General features: G+C 40.5%; 1 protein-coding gene across 5 annotated transcripts in view; it reads right to left on the bottom strand.

Moving 5' to 3' along the window:
• Window positions 1-21,193, bottom strand: part of LOC121013452 (vascular non-inflammatory molecule 3-like) — a 29,280-nt gene extending 8,087 nt beyond the window's left edge. Inside the window, exons 1-5 of one of the 5 annotated variants that reach the window (XM_040449169.1) lie at window positions 20,872-21,192; window positions 18,915-19,144; window positions 18,702-18,835; window positions 2,370-2,463; window positions 2,125-2,255 (exon numbers count right to left, since the gene is read on the bottom strand). In XM_040449169.1, the coding sequence (XP_040305103.1) occupies window positions 2,125-2,255; window positions 2,370-2,463; window positions 18,702-18,823 (347 nt within the window). In that variant the 5' untranslated portion in view covers window positions 18,824-18,835; window positions 18,915-19,144; window positions 20,872-21,192. The other 4 variants (XM_040449167.1, XM_040449168.1, XM_040449171.1 and 1 more) reach the window with 4 other exon arrangements.
• Window positions 21,194-21,621: the final 428 nt, after the last annotated feature.

Genomic DNA, 21,621 nt, shown 5'->3' with positions numbered 1-21,621 from the left:
TTTCTTTCTTTCTTTCTTTCTTTCTTTCTTTCTTTCTTTCTTTCTTTCTTTCTTTCTTCCTGCTAAATAATTAGGGCATTTTAATATCTTCTATTACTCCTCATGGGTAATGCTCAAGGAAGCATGGGACAGGTCAGTATTGTAAATGATGGTATTTAAATACACAAGGATAACTAGGTGGCCCTCTATTATCCCCTTTAAGTATAAATATTACTAGGGAAGAAATGGTGGCTTTTTTTAAAACCAATATTACCGTCTTATTAAATATCGGATTTCTGTTTTGTAAGTCCGTTACCATTTGAGTAAATGTCTGCAGCCCTCAATAATGTTGAAGTTTCATCAGTCATCTACCTTCCCAACTTAAAATAATTCATCTGAGATTAATTATCAGGATTCAGGACCTCTTTCCCCTAGGAAAGTCAGTATTATCAGCCCAGGCAAATAAAGTGAATTTTAGAATCAGCCTCTTGGATTATTGCAGATAATGAGTCCTTCCTGCTCTGGGGAAAAAAAAAAAAACAAACCTCATGATCAAGTAAACATTGAGTTATAGTTAACACGGTTACTGTAAACGTAGACGATGCAACACGTAGATTATTTTTTCAAAGGTGAAACTCCTGGGCGAAACTGACCCACACAGTAGAACTCCTATGTTGCAACGTTGAAGTTGACTCCCCCAGTCAATTTCAAATGTTAAAATTATTGAAGACATTCTTTTTCTTGTACAATAGATATAGTTCGGAACAGATGCCTGCAAGTTTAAAATTAGCAAATTAAATTTTTTTTAATGCATAGTTTTGCCTTTTAAAGGAGTTACATATAAACTATTTTAAAAAGTAAATACACCTAAAATAATTTCATAAATCTGTCTTATGTTTTATACAGATGTTCCCTAAGAAAGTTATGCTTAAACGAAGTGCCTGGGTGGCTCAGTTGGTTGAGTGTCCGACTTCAGCTCAGGTCACGATCTTGCAGTTTGTGATGCCAAGCCCCGCATCAGGCTCTGTGCTGATGGCTCGGAGCCTGGAGCCTGCCTTGGATTCTGTGTCTCCCTCTCTCTCTGCTCCACCCCCCTCATGCTCTGTCTCTCTGTCTCTCAAAAGTAAAATAAACATTGAAAAGTTATGCTTAAACTATAGCTATTAATAATTGCTTAAATTTCTCAAAGACAAGAAAACAAAGTTCAGATCCAATTATCCTTTATTTTTATTTTTTTAATCGTTATTTATTTTTGAGAGAGAGAGACAGACAGAGTGTGGGTGGGGGAGGAACAGAGAGAGGAAGACAGAATCCGAAGCAGGTTCCAGGCTCTGAGCTGTCAGCACAGAGCCCGATGTGGAGCTCGAACTCACAAACCGTGAGATCATGACCTGAGCCGAAGCAGGACACTTAACCGACTGAGCCACCCAGGCGCCTCCAGATCCAATTATTTTTGTGGGAAAAAAAAAAAAAAAAAAAAAAAAGGAATCGTGACAGCTAACGTTGGAGGCAGCACAACTGTGTTTAGATTCTACGTGTATCACTTCAGTTGAAACTCTTGTCTACTCTGTAAAGGAAGTAGGACAGGAAATTTTATTATCTCTGTTTCGTGGATAAAGAAACGGAGATGAGAAGTATTTAGGTGATCTGCCGCCCATCACACAGCTAGGAGGTGGTATTGTCTTGGAAATGATGCTTCCTCTTTCAAGTCCTGTGCAGTTTCCACCTGCCATACTCATCACATGGCAAATGCGAGTGATATCAGAGCTCTTTGGAAACATAAGTTCATTTATCTTTTTACCATTCCTGCAAAGGAGGCAGGTATTCATGGGTGAGCTTACTTTATTTGGGGACAGAAGTCCTAGCTAATACAACTTTTTCACTTTGTTGAAACCCCATGGAGTGTATTTATTATCAAAACTATGTACACACAGGCCATTCATTAAAGAAAGCCACAATAAATAACCAACCAAGAATCATCATCTCAAGCCATGCCAGACGGCACACAGTATGAAGAGGCTTGTGGGTCCAGAGCCATAAATTGATTGCCAGAAAAGAGAACGAGTCAAGTTTAATGGATTTGTTATTTGTATTTTTGCACTATCACAATTTTTTTGTTCAAAAATCAAAGGGTAACGACATTACCTCTGGGGATCTGTACATGGAATCCAGTTCACCTCTGGGTCTGGGATCTCTTCCAGATAGGGGTAAATGGTCTCTCTTGTGAAAACCCAGCCATAAATTCCATCTTCTGGGGTAACAATGATATGTGTGCCCTGCTCAAGACAAGTACGAGCAAAACAGTCTTTCACAAATTCCAAATACCCACGCTCTTTCCAAGTTTCAAATTTCCTCTGCAATATCCCAGCCAGCCTAAGAAAGGACAATACCTGCCTGGCTGCCAGTTTAACTGCGTTCTCCAAAACATCTATGTTCTTGTTCATCAGGAGCAAAGCTTCTTCTTTGGAAACTGGTGTCTCTGTTCTGTTTGGTAATATGACAGCGTGTTCATACACTGCAGCAATGAAAGTGTCCGATGCACCCACACATAGGACACAGATGGCAAATAGTGCCACATATTTTGGGAAATATGATGTAATCATAGCTAGAAGTTGGTGATCTTCACTAAACTCAGATTCTCATATTTGGTATCACTGGAGAAAGTTTTAGGGTAAAACCCGGCTCGCTTCCGGGTATTTATATTTTTACAGAAATAACATTACACAACACATTAAGAAAGAATGTTGCACAAGAAAACTGACAGCCAGAAGTACAAAATCACATTGACTCAAGTGTGCAATGTTCTTGTTGACAGTGATTCAGAGGTTTATTCAACTCTAGAAGTGAAATTAGTGAGTGAATCAGATGAGTTCAAGCCAATCCCCAAACCACTGGCTGTTGAACTCCTTTTTTAAAGTTTATTTATTAATTCTGGGATACAGAGAGCACATGCATGAGTGGTAGAAGGGAGAGAGACAGAGAGAGAGAGAGAGAGAGAGAGAGAGAGAGAGAGAGAGAGAGAGAGTCAGCACAGAGCCCAATGCAGGGCTCGAGCTCATGAGCCGTGAGATTTAAAACCTGAGTAGAAGTCTGATGCTTGGCCAACTGAGCTGCCCAGGCACCCCGTTGAACTCTTTTTTTAAATAAAATATATTTTCCTGGTAGCTCAATGGTTCCATTAATAAGGCCAATACTCAACTCTTCTAGAAGGCACCCAGCATAACAACAATGTGCTAAGAACTTATACGTGTGGCTGTAGCAGAAACAGAACAGAGCATAAGACAAGCTCCAGTTTCAACAGAGCTCATAAAATGCCAAAGGAGAATAGATATACCTGCTTATGATTGGGTTCATAACCAGTGGCCCTCAATTTTTGCATTATAAAAGGATTTCAGCATGAACCACAGTTGCTGGTTTCCCTCCGAAAGACTGTAAAATAGTCTGAAATGTAGGAAGTTTCTCTGACCACTTTGCAAAACACAGATTATAACGTGGTCAATAAGTTAATGAGTGCCCACTGAGTTGAGTCTCTGGGCATCTCCAGAATCTGGCTACTGCTGTAGAGCTCATGTGCTGAAAACCAAGAAGTTAGGCTTCAGATCATACAATTTCTTCATCTTTATAGAATTGGCCCATTTAAAACACAATTTTTTAATGTTTATTTATTTTTGAGAGAGACAGAGTGTGAGTGGGGGAGGGTCACAGAGAGAGGAAGACACATATTCGAAGCAGGCTCCCGAATCTGAGCTGTCAGCACAGAGCCCGACACGGGGCTTGAACTCATGAACCGCGAGATCATGACCTGAGCTGAAGTCAGACGCCCGACTGACCGAGGCACCCAGGCGCCCCAAATCTGCCCATTTTTTTTAAGTGAAGTCCTCTTCCCTAAATACTTGTACTATTACATCATCCAAAATCTCATTTTCAGGAAATGATTTCCTTGTGCCTCTAAAGAGCTGAACATCTTTAAAATATTAGATATAGGTGTCATCTATTTAACTGGACTCTCAGACATTTTCCCCTCCCTTTGCTCCCACATCTAATTCATTGTAAAGTTTCTTTTAAACATCTCTTCCTGTCCTGGGGCACCTGAGTGGCCCAGTCAATTGAGAATCCAACTTCGGCTCAGGTCATAATCCTGTGGTTTGTGGATTGGAGCCCTGCGTTGGGCCCTGTGCTGACAGCTCAGAGCCTGGAGCCTGCTTCAGATTCTGTGTCTCCCTCTCTCTCTGCCCGCCCCTCCCACACTCATGCTCTCTCTCTCTCTCAAATATAAACATTAAATAAATAAATAAATAAATAAATAAAATATCTCTTCCTGTCCTGATTGTTTATGCTAAAGCAGGTTCTGCTTTTTAATTGATCTTCCTTCCTCCCACAATGGCCAAAGTTGTTCATTCGACACATAGCCACCAGATGAATTGTCTCCGAAATCCAGCTCCTGTTATGTCACTTAAATTCCATTATTTAAAGCGTGATTTTCCATTATTTAAAACGTTAATTCTCCAAACGTGGTCCATGCTCCGTGAGGGGAAAGCAGGTTGATTTTGCAAGATATACAGATAAATACTTTTAATAGTTACAGATTAACTATCATGTTTATTAGATAATCTAAGACTCATAAACCCATGGATAGTAGAGTTTAGGATGAGGTAACACAAAAGATGTCCATCCGTCTTAAAAGATTACCAAGTAAGTAAAATGGTATATGGTTAATACAAAAATCATAAAGATAATGGCATAATGACATGATTTCCTGAAATTTGGGAAAAGCTGACATTGTTCAAGTTCTCCTACAACCTGGATTTATCTCTACGGCTGCCTTTATGAACACTTTATCAGTGAAGTTGAATCATTCCCTGATCTCTGAACACGTCATGCACTACTCCACCTAGATGATTCTCTGCCCAATTCTCCCTGAAATGTCCTGGCTCGCTGTCTAAGCTCTAACTCCGTGTACAGTTCTCCCAAACCTACCCCTAGTCCTAAGCAATATTTCTGAGCCATCAGAGCACATTTTTCTTGTCCTGGTGAATGCCACTCACCGCTTGCTGTTGTCTTGACCTTCAATTTAAATCCGATTCCGATATTTTGTTCTGTATATGTATGTCTTGTCTTCTTAAAAGATATTCAAAAAGAATCTTGTTGTATCTTTCCAGAACATCCATGTCAAATAATTATCTATAGATGATGCGTCCCAAGGTTGTGACTCCTGGAGGATAAGAAAGCGTCTTGCTGACTGATGAACCTCATCACTCCAGCCCACATGTGTAATAGGTGAGGAAGCCCGATACATGAATGATTGTTGAATGAAATCCGCTACCTGAAACTTCAGTCTGTTTCATGTTTGAACACTGCGAATTTTTAGAACACCTTTCTTGCACTGAGATGCAATTTACATCATGTATCTTCTACGGTTTAGAACAATAAATCCAATCCTGCTTCTTGCTTCCTACTTCCAGACTATTAGATAATTCAAAGAGAGTTCTAAATTGTCTCTTAATTCTTTCATTTTTCTGATGCATTATCCTTATAAATTCCTTAAGAATGGGGCCACATTTTGATTCTCCCTGCTGCTTCTGTGGAGGTTTGTACTGTGCTAAGCTCTGTAAATGTTTTCTGATTTGTTAAACTCAATTTCCTGTCCTAGTTTTGGAATGAATCCCCTTTTTTGAAAGTGAGTTCATGTAAAGGAATTTTTTTTAGGATTTACATCTCTGATTCTAGAATCATTAATACTGGTACTTGCTCTCTCTCTCCGGGATTCTTTCTAATCATCTGACATAGAGAAACCAATAGGTGTTGGAGATTAATGCCTCTCATTTGTTTGGTTGGTTGGTTCCAGAGTTCAAAATCTTTCCATTCCAGTAACCTTTTTCCATTATCTGAATACTCCTTCCTTCTCCCAGTTTCCCCAGTGAGTTTCCATGTGTCCTTATACGCTAAAATGATGTTCATTAGATGCAAATTTTCATTTTGGCAAAAAAAAAAAAAAAAAAATTGAAAGTGACATTGAAATTCTGTAAAACTAATGGATTGCTCTGTAATGAGAAAAAGGAAACTATTTTCATATTTCAAATTGAAATTCTATTGTCTTGGTTCACCTGACTGTGCGAATAGAACCAAAAGAAAACATATGAGAATTTCCCTTTACTCTCCAGTACCCAATTCCAGGAAATGTACCAACTTTTATTATATTGAAATCAACAGAAACCCGGATTAAATGTTATCAAATGTGGTTAGCAATGGCTTTGCCTCATATGTGTATAAAGAATAGGGATTGGGGGTGTAAGTTATTTAAACAAGGTGTTTCTATGTAACCTGAATGACAGTTTGAAATTCTTGCAGGATTAGGGAGAGTTTTGTATTAAAATAAATATAATTCTGCTTTAAAATATGTAAAGCACAAATTCTAAAGGGGAAAAGCACCCTAGAATAAAATCTCTAAGAATTTGTTTGCCCTCCCCAAGTCTTTGTTTCTAATACCCATGGTTAATCTTCCTCCCCATTCCCATTATCAGAGTCCTAACTCTGTGGCCAAGCATTCCTCTTACTTACAGGGTTGATCCCACCCCTGACATGTTAATCTTCAATCGGTATTGCAAACCATTTAAGTTCCCTTAACCATTGCTCCCACTAAAATTCTTCCTATATGTATAGCAAATCAAGGCAGACAACCAGAACTTTCTCCCACTTGGTGCCATTTTCTCTCTCCTGTTCTTAGCTCAGACCATTCTTCTTATGCTTTTTAATACACTCGCTACTGCCCTGATCCTGGAATGATGTCTCGCTAAATCCTGCCCCTTTGACTCAAGTCTTGTCGTTCTTTGTTGCTCATTTCTTCTCTGAACTTTTAATGTACTTATGGTCAGAAGCCACATTTTGTTAATTGGTGTTCTCATGCCATATTCGACCGTCTCTTCCCCATAGCAGATCTGTTCTATTGCATACCTTCGACTACCTGTTATGCTGTCTCTACCTTTAGCTCAAACTTTTCTCCTGAATTCCAGGCCTGTTTATCCAACTAGACAGAGACTTCCCTAAGTTCCCAGCAAGCATCAACCCACTTGCCAGCATCTTAGCCTATCAACTCTGCCTCCCCTCCTGTCACTGTAAATGACTGCCCATGCCCCTTTCCGTCCTTGTGCAGCGGATCCCAAAGATATATCTTTAGGAATCCTTCTCGCTTACTCAGCATCAATTTCTGCCTATTGGGTGATTATAATCAGCATACAAATAACCCATTATATCACCTATCTTAAAAAGGAACTCTCCTGATCTGACATTCCCTTACGGTTCCTGCCCCATTTCCCCGCTCCATTTTACAACGAAACTCCTTTACGGGCTTGTGCCCATTCTGTTTTAATTCCTTTCCTCCCACAGAGATTTTGCCCCCATGATTCCACCATCTTATCAAGCTCATCGTTGATCATCACGTGACTAAATCCATCAGTCAGTTTTCGGTCCCATTTGACTTGACTTATTAGCACACTTACCATTACCTCATTCTCAATCTGCTCTCTCTCCCCAGGCTCTTCTGGGTTTCCTTTTCCTTCCTCCTTCTCAGTTTCTGCGCTTGTTTACTTTGGATGTTTTTGTGGCTCTATTTGTCTTTTTCTAGTTGCTTCTTACCGCCTCAGACCTGTTAACATTAGTGCGTCCTGATCCCAATTTTTGGAAATCTTCTGTTCCTATCTGCGCTTGCTGCCTGGGTGATTACCTTTATTTCATGGCTTTCAACACCATAAATATATTTCAGTGATAAACGGATTTATAACTTTTCACTCAGACTTCTCCCCTGGACTCCAGATGCCCATGGCCCACAATGTCTGCTCAAAACCTGCATTTGGCTGCAGAGACACATCAAATCAACACAAACAAAACTGAGCTTTTAGCCTTCCCCTCCTGCCACTCCTACAATCTTTCGGATCTCAGTTAATGGCTTTTCGTCCTCTAGTTTTTCAGGCCAAAGCCTTTGGGGTTCTCCTTAGTTCTCTCTTGGTCTCTCACTCTACACATGTTGCATCAGGAGACCTTTTGCTATTGCAACCCCGGTCCGAGCCGCCATCATCTCTGGCCTGGATTACCCCAATAACTTCCTACCTGGTTTTGGTGCCTCTGCTTCTACCTCTGCTCGATAGCAATCCTATTAAAATGTAAAAACAACTGTGTCGGTCCTCTGCTCAAAATCCTTCAATGGCATCTCACTTCGCTTAGAGCAAAAAGCCAAGTTCTTGCCATGCTTACAAGCCCCACTATGATCCGGGCTCCTGTTACTCCTAACATCAACTCCTACTAACCTCCCCCAGGTTCCTGTGGCTCCAATTGTATTGGTCCCCTTGCTGCTCCTCAAGCATGTCGCGATGGGCTATTCTGCCGCCACTACCCTGAGAATTGTCTCCTACACCGCCACGCTGCATTTAGAATTTCTCTCTACTCCTTTCTACTCCACCCTGCAAACCACTATCAATGATTTAAAGACTCTTTAGCTCACCATAATATTAGACTCTAGAATCTTTCAACGGGTTTTCTCTTAGCCTCAGGATACAGTCTACATTTTATTTGTGCTTCAGTGATCTGGTCCTTGGCTCATGTTCTTATTGTTCCCCCTTCCTCTTCCTCCTTTACCTGCCCACCCCACCCCTCCAAATCTATTGGACTCTTTTTGCAACATGCTATTCTCCCATGTCTTTGTATGCATGACTAAGTCTACCTGAATGCCCTTACTGACTTGCCCAGCTAGTCTCAGTCACCTTTCTTGTCTTCCAAGGTAAAATGGACTCCTTCCTGGCCCTGATATTGGTCACAGCATTATCATATTCTATGGCTTTTATTATAGCATGAAACGAGATGCTTGAAAACGCTTTAGCCCAGTGTGAAGGCTTTTCTAAGTGTTCAAATTTGATTATTACTCTGCTAAAGAAAGACAGTAATGATAGTGATGTTCTGTTTCCTCTTCCCGACTGTGATCCTTAAGACAAGAACTTTTGTTCTATTCATTATCACCATCCAGCACAAGGCCTCCCTGACAGATAGTAAGCATCCAAAAAGCTCTTTGACTTAAGATCAAAGAGACACATACTTAAAATAGGAATTAATAGTGGTAATAACTATAATAAATAAATTTAAAAAATTGGAAAACCGAAGCATCTGTTGAACAAGCTAAACCACAGAAACAAGTTCAGGGACAAAGACTATTGAAAAATGATGACTCAGAGTGAGCTAAGGTTGCTTCTTGGTTCAGCTTGTTACTAAGAAATCACATAATCACTTGCTTGCATGTGGCCGCAAAGCCTGTGTTCTCACAGATGTGCACCCAAAGTTCATGGCTTCCACAGACCTTGTGAAGTGAAGAACACAGCAGATCAGAGGAAGCCAGACAATGGGCCTATTGCTTTTTTACTGGTGGCTGGGGGAGCGGTCCTGACAGCATGCGTGGAACCACCACTGCCCCACTTCTGCACATTTTGTTTGTTGCTACATCATGGAGTTTACCCAAGATGTTAGTGCAGTCAGCCGGGCCGTGCTTGCCCTATTTATCAATAAGAGAAAGGACACATGAAGATTGTTTTCATCCAGGCACCAGACAAGGTGCAACTAGGGAAACAGAATCCACACCAGTTATTTTCAGAGAAGATAAGGATTCGGTTAAAGAGGTATTTGATGATTGAAGCACATGAAAGGAACACCCAGGTAACAAAGCAACTGCAAAAAGCAGCTACCACTCCTGGTGTTGGGGGGACAGAGGGAAGAGAAGGTGCTAGGGGCGAGAAGCTTTCCAGAGGAGCCTGTGTTGCCGAGGCTCCAACCCCTGAGAAGAGTGCTGTCTAGCTGGAGCAGAGGAACAGATCCTGAGAGGACTGTCCCCAGGGAGCTAGAACTCACCTTTCTTGAGGGGACAATGGCTGGTGCTGGTAGTTTGGAAGAAAGGCAATGACACTGGTTCTGAAAGAATGGGAACGAATTGAAAACTGGAAGCACCTGCTATCGGAACAAACTACTGGTCTGCTGCCTGGCGGATGGGACAACACTGGTGAGCAAACAGAAGGAGGTCCCATCGCCCCTCCACCAACCTTCCATATTCCTTTAGCGCCCCCTCTGGGCAGAATCTAATAGAGAGCCAGGCGGCCAAGGAGAAACATAACTTGCCTAGTCCTAGCCCAGCATCACAAAGAAGAATACTGAAGGGTAGGTTTGGAGCTGAAAGACAACAGCTTAATAACGAACTCATTCATATAACTGTACACCATACAGCAGTGAAAATGGGTGAAATTAGACTGATGCTTATTTACATGGATTAAGCTCACACTTTCTTTTTTTTTTTTTTTTTTTCAACATTTATTTATTTTTGGGACAGAGAGAGACAGAGCATGAATGGGGGAGGGGCAGAGAAAGAGGGAGACACAGAATCAGAAACCGGCTCCAGGCTCTGAGCCATCAGCCCAGAGCCCGACGCGGGGCTCGAACTCACGGACCGCGAGATCGTGACCTGGCTGAAGTCGGACGCTTAACCGACTGCGCCACCCAGGCGCCCCTAAGCTCACACTTTCTTATATAGAAATCAGAAATACGCAATATATTTGCATGCAATATATCTGCATATGTACAAAGTTCAAAAAGATACAAAAAGTACCAAGTAGGAATAAGTACGTGTGTAATAAACAACCAGGATGTCCTGGGAATGATCTAGAAAAATCTTAAGGTAGTTATTTCCCAAGAAAGGACCAGAATGTGATTGGAAGGGAATACAAGGGGTGCCTTCTTCATGACACAAACTGAACAGCAGATCCACAGGTGATTGCTATGCAATCCTTTATACACCTCTGTGTGTCACATTGTCGTAATATGTTCTTAAATAACTTGCAATATGCGTTTTTTTTTTAATAAGTGAATGTGTCCAGGGGCGCCTGGGTGGCTCAGTCAGTTAAGCTTCCGACTTCAGCTCAGGTCATGGTCTCACGGTTTGTGAGTTTGAGCCCCACGCTGGGTTCTGTGCTGACAGCTCAGAGCCTGGAGCCTGCTCAGATTCTGTGTCTCCCTCTCTCTCTGACCCTCCCCTGCTGGCGCGCATGCTCTCTCTCTCTCCCAAGAATAAGTAAACATTAAAAAATTAAAAAAAAAAAAAATCTATGGCTTCCAAAAGGAAGATCTTTCCCAACTCTGCTCCCATATCATAATGGTAAACTTTGGGAGAGGATGGTGCATAGATACCACCGACTGTGAATAGAAATCTTCTAAAAACAAAAATGAAACCAACGTTGCCAGATTCCCCATCAGAACTGAGCATGTGATCATGTCACCATATTAGTTACATTGAGATAGCACACAGGCTTCTAGTGCTGAATACTCAAGCACTTTCCCTATGCTCTATTGGAGAAAATTACAAAGGTCTCATTTCAAGTGAACTTTGAATATAATGGAATTATTTGTTACCATTATGAATAATTAAACCAAATATAAAAATCTTTGTATTTGGTAGTTTCTGGAAGGTAGGCTGACATGACTTGTGTTGGTCACAAGAAAATGAATCCCCATTCCCACAGCCTAAGCCACATGGAATTCAATTCAATTTTTTTTTTTTTTGTATTTCTTCATGCTAAAAGAATTTCTTGCATTTTATTTTGCCCTGAACCAGCAGCAACAAAAAATCGACCACAAAAGGGGCTACACTTTACACACTTTGAAATACCATCTAAGGAAAGATATTAATGCACGGAGGCCCTGGGCAGGCCTGGTGGCTTGGAGATTTGTTTCAATAGATGGTTGGTCTTCTCTCCCGGGCCTTCCGGTATCATTTCATGGAGCAGCTATTGCCTGCCTAAAGACCTGGCCCTCCTTAGTGATTCAGGAGACCTCTACACCACCTTAGAGAAACAGACGGACAGGTCTTGGGAAACCCTTTGGAACCTGCAATGAATTCACAGGTCACCTGTTCTTTACACCCAACTCCACTGCTGGTCTTGCTCCACTCTCAGTTCAACTTTGTGCACGTGTGCGTCCTTCTCTGCCACAGAGGGAGACTCCGGACGCCAGGACAAGAGACATAGGACAAGACATTCATCCAAACTATGGGAAACAGTATGGTATCCACATGAAAATCTTCCACCAGGGTCGCAGCAGAATCACGGAAAACTATATTAAAGCATATGAAAATACCACCCTTCAAAGATGGTGTTGAAAGTCACTATCTCTGACATTTTAAGGGCATCACACCGGCTCAGAAAAGAGGTGGTACTGTTACAAAGGTAAAGGACAAAGTCAGAAAAACCTTGTTTCTTGAAGACATAATTCACAGAAACCTTCCAAAGTTAGTAATAAGTTTGGCTATAGTCAATGGTAGGTACCCTATAGGAAGTGTATGAATCTGGTGATTGGAAGTAAATTTCCGAGGAATACAGGGGAAAATGCAGTTTCTCTCTTTCTGTCTCTGTTTCTGTCCCATGCCCCCCACCTTATCCTTACTCCTTCCTCCCAGTTAGGAGACAAACACCTTCCTATGAATCCTGAAGATTATGAGTTTCTTGAAACCTGAAGAACCTCTTTTATGTTTCCAGGTATCAGAGATTCAAAGAAGAATAGTGCATGTTATTGTCCTGAACAGTAAGTATCTGCTAATCAGATGAGGGATAACACCTCCCTCTTTATCATATGTTCCATCCAAAGTAATTTTAGAGACTCTTATCCAGCTTTCAAAATTGCTGTTGAAACTAAACATTTTATTCAACTCTCTTTGATTCCTTCCAGGTAACATTTAAAAACTAACCTAGTTTAACACAGTAGTCAGGGTCAACAGTTTAAGAAAATGGTCTGCAACATAGAGAATGCCAAAGGTTAGGAATGAGACTATTAAAATGTCTCCCTACATTTATTTTCTATATAAAAAAATATAAAAAGAAAGTGAAATTTACTAGCATTTTAAGAATTGATGGACAAAGGTACTCTTAATAGGTCCATGTGTCAGAGGTCATGGGTCACAAATGGTCTCCACGGTACCCAGAGGGGAGAACGATCCTTAATTTACACAGGATGACTGCAGATTCCTCACTAGCTAGTCCACGTTCACTGCACTGTGTCATCCTGCAGTTTACATGGGCCTGGTTAAGTGGCTTAACCAACTAGGCTACCATTTTAACTAAATCAACATTTACAGAATAGAAGAATAGCCTAAAATGATTCTTGCAAAGAAAGTGCGTTAAAAAATGATACTAATAATGCAAACAGTCTCAAAAAAAAAAAAAAAAAAAAAGAACAGGTGACATTTCTATTCCTGGTATGAGACACATTTTTGAGGAGAATATGAAAGTTTACTTGCATATGAAAAGAAATTGTCAAAACCCACAAAGCTATGAGGAAAGGTTTTGGAAGTTTTGTGTTTTATGTATAAATGCAAAAATAAATAAATATATACATACCGAAGACTCGTTAAAATTTTTTTTCCAGTAGGGATATATGATCAAAACATTTGAAAATCATTGGCTCAATATCATTCCTTTTGGCTGATATCTACATTTTAACTGGAACTTTCAGGAGACAATTTCTCTACTCAAAAGATTCTGAGGCTACAATTTAAGATGCTTAGAAAAAATATAGGGAGGAAGAAGGCCGTTCACACTGATATGTATATCACATCGCCACTGAAGTATAAAATTTAGTATACTTCCCTACCCCCATTTAGTATAAAATTATGGCATAAGGTTATTTTAGTCTTGAAACGCAGACTTTAAAGTAGAAATTTTAGGATTTGACCTTAAACCTGTAAAAGGGTAATTAAATGAACTGGTATAGAAAATAAAGAGAAAGATGATTTTTGTGATCTGAAAGATAATAAGGAATTTAACTTCTATGAAACTGATTCATACAGTTTGGAAACATCTTTGTATCCTTTTGATATTAAGTTGTATCCAGATTATAGTCAATTTACTGTCTTTTGTATCAATATTAAAATGATTTGTTTTCTTATATGCCAAAAAATCTCAATCCTGGAATATTACACCTTTCTAATAGATCTTTGCCTACATTTTGTTCCAGAGCACTTTTTTTCTAAAATGCTATTTTCTTTAATTGCTCACTTAAAAAAAAAAATCTCTAGCATTGTCGTATTATAGAGGTAATGAAGATCAAATTTTTTTAATGTTTATTTATTTTTGAGAGGGAGATTGAGGATGAGCAGGGGAGGGGCAGAGAGAGAGGGAGACATAGAATCCAAAGCAGGCTCCAGGCTCTGAGCTGTCAGCACAACGCCCGATGCAGGGTTCGAACTCAAGAACCGTAAGATCATGACCTGAGTCGAAGTCAGATGCTTAACCGACTGAGCCACCCAGGTGCCCCAAGATCAAACTCAAACACAGCATTGACCACTCGCACAGCAGGGCTCCATTTTACATATCCCCACCCTATTACTTATGGTAATGTGCCACCAGGTCCCCCCTCAGGAGGACATGTGGAATCATGGGAACTACATGACTTTTTGTTCCCAATATTTGCCAAGACATAGAATTGTTCTTGGCCAGGTCGATGAGTCTTGCTTGTACTGGTGTGTGACCAAATCTAAATGAAATTTTAATTGAAACATTTCAATAAGTTAGACAGAGACAGATAAATACTGTATGATAGCACTTATATGTGGAATCTCGAAAAGCTGAACTCATAAAAGAAGAATAAGAATGGTGATTACCGGGGGCTTGGGGGAAGAAGGAATTGGGGATATCATTTAAGGGTGCAGAGTTGCAGCTAGCAGATAAATATGTCCTGGAGATTCAACGCACTGCATAGTGATTAGAGTTAACAACATAACCTAAAAGAGTATTGTATTCAGTTCATCAAGAAACAAACAGTAGTGAGAATCTAAGTGTGAGTCAATTTACAAGCCAATGTAAAAACTATTCATGAAGAAGATCATCATTAAAAGCCATAAGTTAAACTTCATGATTTTTTTTTTTCACATCGGAGCTACTGCTCTGGCAATTCCTTATTCACTCTCCTGGGTCATTGGCTGTCTCCTCTCTACTGGATCATTCCACTGGCATGCAAATGTGCTCTAGTACTTAAAAAAAAATAATAATTAAAAACTTCTCCTGAATCCATATGTCCCTCTAAATACTGTTCCATTGCTCAGCTCCCTCTTCTAGCAAAGCTCATAGAAAGAGTTGTCCATCTGGCTGTTTCCAGCTTGTTCTCTCTCATTCTTTCTTGAGGCATTCAAATGAGCTTCCGTTTCTATCATCCCACCTGACAACTCTTACCGATGCCAACAATGACCTCCACATCTTACTTGATGTCATCCTACTTGTCTGCAACACTTGACACAGTTAATGACACCCTCTTCCCAGGAACACTTCGCCCTGCTGATTGGACCCCGCTCTCTCCTTCTCCTGCTCAATGGCTGCTCTTCTCATACTCCTTTGCTGGTTCTTCCTCACCCCTTCTGAGTCTAAACATCGGAGTTTCCTGGATCTCAAGCCTTAGGTCTCTTCTCTTCTGTAACTCACTCCATAGGTGAACCATCATGGTGCTAAAAATCATCTGTGTGCTGACCCTGGGTTTTCTATCTCAGTCCTGACTTTGTCCTTCCATGCCAGACTTGTATATGCAACTGGCAGGCTTACATCTCCGCCTGGATGTTGAAAGGGCAGCTTACACGTAAGGTGCACAAAATTGGCTTCCTAATTGGCATCCCAGACTTGCTGTTCCTTCAGTGCTCTGTATATCTGTAAATGGCAATTCTGTGTCTCCGTTTGCTCAGGCCGAAAATAGGAGTCACTCCTGACACTTGTCTTTCTCTCATACCCCCACAACAAATCCGGCAACAAATCCTGTCCCCTTGACATCTAAAATATATCTATTCTGATCACCACACAACATTCTAAATAATAATGAGTCTGCTTACCTCTACCTTCTCTCACTAAATATTCATAAGTCATGGTGGGGGAGGGCATAACCGTCATTTACTAAGCGCTGTATCTCCTATTTCTAGAATAATATCTGGCACATCATAGATGCTCGATAAATAATGGCTGAATGAGTGAAAATTAAGTGAATTCAATGTGACTATCCTGGATGACGATGCAAACCCATTTTCTGTCAAAATTCATTCCTTCTACTGTAGGGCTGTGACAGAGCTCTAACCATAGGCAACATCCTTTCCCCCAAACTTCACTAGTTTCCATAGCTATTGTGATCTTTGACTAGTCCATAACTTTACAACATGTGTTGTTGTTTTTAATTTTTTTTATGTTTATTTATTTTTGAGAGGGAGAGAGACAGAGCACAAGCAGGGGAGGGGCAGAGAGAATCTGACGCAGGCTCCAGGCTCTGAGCTGTCAGCGCAGAGCCCTATGCGGGGCTCGAACTCATGCACCACGAGTTCGTGACCAGAGCTGAAGTCAGACGCTTAACTGACTGAGCCATCCAGATGCCCCAATACATGTAGTTGTTGTTGTTGTTTTCAATTTTTTTTAACATTTATTTATTCTTTTTTTTAATTTTTTTTCAACGTTTTTTATTTATTTTTGGGACAGAGAGAGACAGAGCATGAACGGGGGAGGGGCAGAGAGAGAGGGAGACACAGAATCGGAAACAGGCTCCAGGCTCTGAGCCATCAGCCCAGAGCCCGACGCGGGGCTCGAACTCATGGACCGCGAGATCGTGACCTGGCTGAAGTCGGACGCTTAACCGACTGCGCCACCCAGGCGCCCCTAACATTTATTTATTCTTGAGAGACAGAGAGAGACAAAGCACGAGTGGGGGAGGGGCAGAGAGAGAGGGAGACAAAGAATCTGAAGCAGGATCAAAGCTCTGAGCTGTCAGCATGTAGCAGGATACTCCCAGGGAGTCGTGACATGCAACACGGAGGCTTTTCTTCCCAGGAAGCAACTTTATTCCACCCCCCCCCCCCCCCCGCATGACTCAGTGGGGTTCCCACGGAGGAACTGAGCCCTGAATGACACATGGCATAGTTTTCTATATATTTTTTGCTACTCTGTCTCCCACATATGGTAACACACAAACGTGCAGTTTGATCAGGTCTTGTTACAAGGTTGTGAGGAATGTTATGTATGAGGATAGCCAGGTTGCCTTGAGGTTTTTTTTTTTTTCTTTCCTTAGGGAGGGGACCCTACCACAAGCACAGAGCCCCATATGGGGCTTGAACCCAGGAACCATGAAATCATGACCTGAGCCGAAGTGGGATGCTTTAACCAACTGAGCCACCCAGGCACCCCCAACGTATGTTGTTATTAACAGGAAACCCAGAACTTAACCCTACTGTGAGTTGAAAAACAAATGAGTTGTCCCAATTTTCAAAACTTCTATGCAGAAAGACTGTCTAGCTATTGACCTCTTTTCTGGAACAAAAGAAAATTTAACACCATAGACAGCATCAACTCAGGACAAGAAGGATAGAGAGATTAACTGTCTTTTATCATGTCACCCAATATTTTCTTCTTTGTGTCTCTTTAGAGCTAAGAAAAGCTGTTTTCTGGTAACCCTTATATAAATGTCAGAAGAGCCAGGCATCCTAAAAAAAAGTATGGTATTCATAATCCTCTAGTAAAACCAAAAAAATGGCGGATAAATGTTTAATAAACTTAATCTGAGGTAAAAGAGGGAGAGAAAGTATGAGTGAGTAAGAGAGAGGATTTGACAGGAGAGAGAGAGTGCCAAAATAGAAATGTGTGATCTGTACCTCAGTAATTTAATTTTCAAGCCTTATTAGACAGTAAGATTTATACATTAAATATGCACTTATATATATTAAATATTTTATATTAGAAAGTCTCTAGATTATTTTTCCTCAAGAAAATTAGCTTATGAGCCTAGGAAAACACTAAGTTTCAAAGCATAAGGTCTTATGATTCATGAAAATGTACATAGTAAGCTCTTTCTGCCTGAGAAGTAGATTCTGGAACAGAAAGACTCCATAAGATTGAAGTTTCGTAATTTCTTTTTTAATGTTTATTCATTTTTTGAGAGAGAGAGAGAGAGAGGCAGAGAGAGGGAGACACAGAAACTGAAGCAGCCTCCAGGACCTGAACTCTCAGCCCCGAGCTCAAACCATGAGATCATGACCTGAGCCGAAGTGGGACGCTTAACCAACTGAGCCACCCAGATGCCCCCGATGTATGGTACTTTCAATGGAGACCTTGGGCTACTTCCCAAATACAACCCACTGTCTACTTCAGAAATTAATTTATTACTTGACTCCATGAGATTCTCTTCCCCTTAGCTTCTAATCCTAGCAATAAATATCTTGCTTACATATTTTCTCCAAATTTAATAAAGCTATCCATTTATAAATGAGTATTAAATGGTATCTAAGCACACATTTTTTAAGCAAATGCCAAGATGAAAGTAACAATATTGTATGCCACATCTGTGATAATTCAGGATTTATCATGTCGCTGTGGTGAACATGTGCATTTTAGAGAATTGCAGCATTTTTGCACAATGAGGATATTTAAAATATCTTCCTGGGCACCTCGGTGGCTCAGTTGGTTAAGCGTCCAACTTTCGATCTTGGCTCAGGTCATGATCTCACAGTGGGTGGGATTAAGTGCTGCGGTGGGCTTTGTGCTGACCGCATGGAGCCTGCTTGGGATTCCCTCTCCCTCTCTCTCTGCCCCTCCGCTGTTCCCATGCACACGTGCTCATGTTCTCTCTCTTTCTCTCTCTCTCTCTCAAAATAAATAAATAAACTTTTTTTTTTAAGTTTAAGAAATATATACCTCTGGGTGTTTTGACATGTAATCCAATTCACCTGAGGGGCCGGGATATGCTTCAGATAAAGAGAAATGGTTTCCCTGGAAAATTTCCATCCATAAAGCGCATCTTCTGGAGTCACAGTCATTTGAGCATTCTGCTTAAAATAAGCGAAATCAAAATTATTTCTTCATATGTCACATAGTTCAACACTCCATTCTCCTACTCGCTCTCCCTACCTGCTTAGCTGAGTGCTTAATTGCTCTGTCTAGAAACCTATATTCTCGTTCATAAGGAACAGGGCATTGTCCTGGGAAACAAGCGTTTCTGTCTTATTTGGCAATATAACAGCATGTTCATATACCGCGACTGTAAAAGCATCCAAGGCACTAATGTGCAGGATGATTAGGGCAAAAATTGCCACGGAGATTTGAAGAGAAGAGTGATCATAGCCAACATCTAGTGAGCTCTGAAAGTGAAAGCAACATTCATTCAGTACTTCTAGAGAGGGAAGCATTTATATCACATAAAACTAACTTCCAGCTAACAGACTTTTCTTTTATAATCTTAGGAATATTATACCTAACTACTTTTGTGGAAAAAAAAAAAACATTTCAGTTCAATGAATACAATCAGAAACGATTACAAGGATTACACAATAGGTACTATTGAGAAGATTTGATATCGAATTTAAAAAAAACACAAAATTCAAATGTAAGCCCACTGTACCCTTTTATTGATAGAAAGAAAATAAAGTAACTCTCGTGAAAAATCATAATACAATAAACATTTCATTTATTAAATTACAAAACTTTTTTTTTCTGCTCTATTAAATGATTTACATCATGTATATTTTTAGAAGAGGAGAACAATTTTAAAATATTTGCTACTAGGAAAATGCACTACGGTACAACATCGGGAAGAAAATTCACCCAAATTGACACTCTGGCTTACTTATTAAAGACTAAGAATGTGTGCTCCATAAAAGCATGATTTTTGTGTCTATTTTATTCACTGCCAAATCCTCAGTGCCCAAAGCATGAATTGTGCAGGTGAGGTTCTCTGGTGTTAGGCCAGAGGAGAAATCAAGGTCACTGCTTAGCTGGACCCAGCCCTAGGAGAACTAAACTTACTTCTTCCTTCCCTCCCTCTCTCCTTCCCTTCTTCCCTCCCTTCCTCCTCCCCCCTCCACTTCCTTCCTTCACCTCCTTCCAAAGTACATACAAGGGAAGAAGTATCTCAGACCAGTCATCATAAAGATAATCTCTGTTATAACTCAGAGAAGACATAACTTTCATTTTCTCAAAGACAAATTAATCACATAATAGAGTTTTAAGAATATGCTTTCCCTAGGACATCCATATTCTCACTCCCCTGCTCCCAATTCTACCATGCAAGAGGTTTTTCTAGTTGTTTTAGGGTTTGTTGTTGTTGTTGTTGTTGTTGTTGCTGTTGTTGTTTTAAAAAATCTGGCCTTCTTAGTAAAAGCCATTCAAATATTACTGTAGAGTAGCAACAAATAAATTATTCTGTGCTTTCCCTCATATGGAGATAAAATTCTTGGTAAAGGAAAGGCCTAAGGGCTATAAACAAGTCTGCTCCTATTTTCTTTGAATAGAATTTTCTATTTAAGAAATAACTTCTTAAATAGAACAATACAAATAATTTTGAGAAAAATGGTCAAGCCCTTTAGTGGACAATGTGAGGGGAGAGATATGTTTGTGAATTTTTAGCAGATTGTACAATAGATTACTAGTATGTGATTGTACTGTGTAGTTTGTCCATAGTTATTATATTAATATAGGTAATTGGTATATACTCATCTCTATACAGTAGATTTTGAGTGCCTTTAGAGTTTAGAGAGCATATAAACCAAATGCCCACACTTTATAGGACAGGAATCTGAGGCACAGAGAAGCAGAGTAACTTAGAGACGGGTGTGCAACTCCTCATTCCTGATTCCAGAATCTTCTCCTTATATCCAAGAGATCATGCGTGGGACTGTGCTCTGATTTAATGTCTGCATCCCAGGGTCCGAGCCCCGGAGCCGTTTAAAGAACTCAATTCACAGTGATCGCCTTAAGGAAACCTCACATGAATCTGCTAAGTGCTAGATGGGCACTTGATGTGGTCAATGCCTAGTGAAGACCCTTAAGCTTTTCCATCTCGCCCAGAACTATTGGGATCATGACCTACCTTCATGTCACTGAACTCACTAATAATATTTCGTTATCTCCTTTGCTTAGAAGTAGTCAGGTAAGCTGGCAAAGATGAGCTACAACCTTTTCTTTTTGAGGCTAGGAGCAGAAACAGCCATATGCGTCCTTCACGTCTTAGCATCCCCCAGTTTCCTGGACGATGTTCTTCTTTGTGGCTATGCAAGAGAGAAAGGGTGTTAAATAGGGTTTTCGGCTGTAGGGGGAAAGGGGCAACGGCTTCTGATGTGAAGTCGAGAGGATGACCGAGTTGCCTCTTTTCTCTGCAGCCTTTCAAAATTGTCTCATTACAATTGAGGTGTAACAAAAGTAAAGGCATGGAAAACAGCAATTAAAACACAGAAAGAGGGGCGCCTGGGTGGAGCAGTCGGTTGAGCGTCCGACTTCAGCCAGGTCACGATCTCGCGGTCCATGAGTTCGAGCCCCGCGTCGGGCTCTGGGCTGATGGCTCAGAGCCTGGAGCCTGTTTCCGATTCTGTGTCTTCCTCTCTCTCTGCCCCTCCCCCGTTCATGCTTTGTCTCTCTCTGTCCCAAAAATAAATAAACGTTGAAAAAAAAAATTAAAAAAAAAAAAAAAAAACACAGAAAGATCCTTGAGATAGAATTGAAAAGTGAATCATCCTTACAAACATTTGCTATTGAGACAGTTGCTATTGCCTGAAATCTTCAGAAGTAAAAGATTCAATTCAAGACATAGAACTTCCAGAGTTCCCATTTTCTTTTTTTTTTT

The sequence above is a fragment of the Herpailurus yagouaroundi genome, unplaced genomic scaffold (assembly GCF_014898765.1).
Source record: "Herpailurus yagouaroundi ecotype Mexico unplaced genomic scaffold, PumYag 198, whole genome shotgun sequence".
Taxonomy (NCBI): Eukaryota; Metazoa; Chordata; class Mammalia; order Carnivora; family Felidae; genus Herpailurus; species Herpailurus yagouaroundi.
The sequence above is the reverse complement of the archived record's forward strand: the minus strand, read 5'-3'. Positions and strand labels throughout refer to the sequence as shown.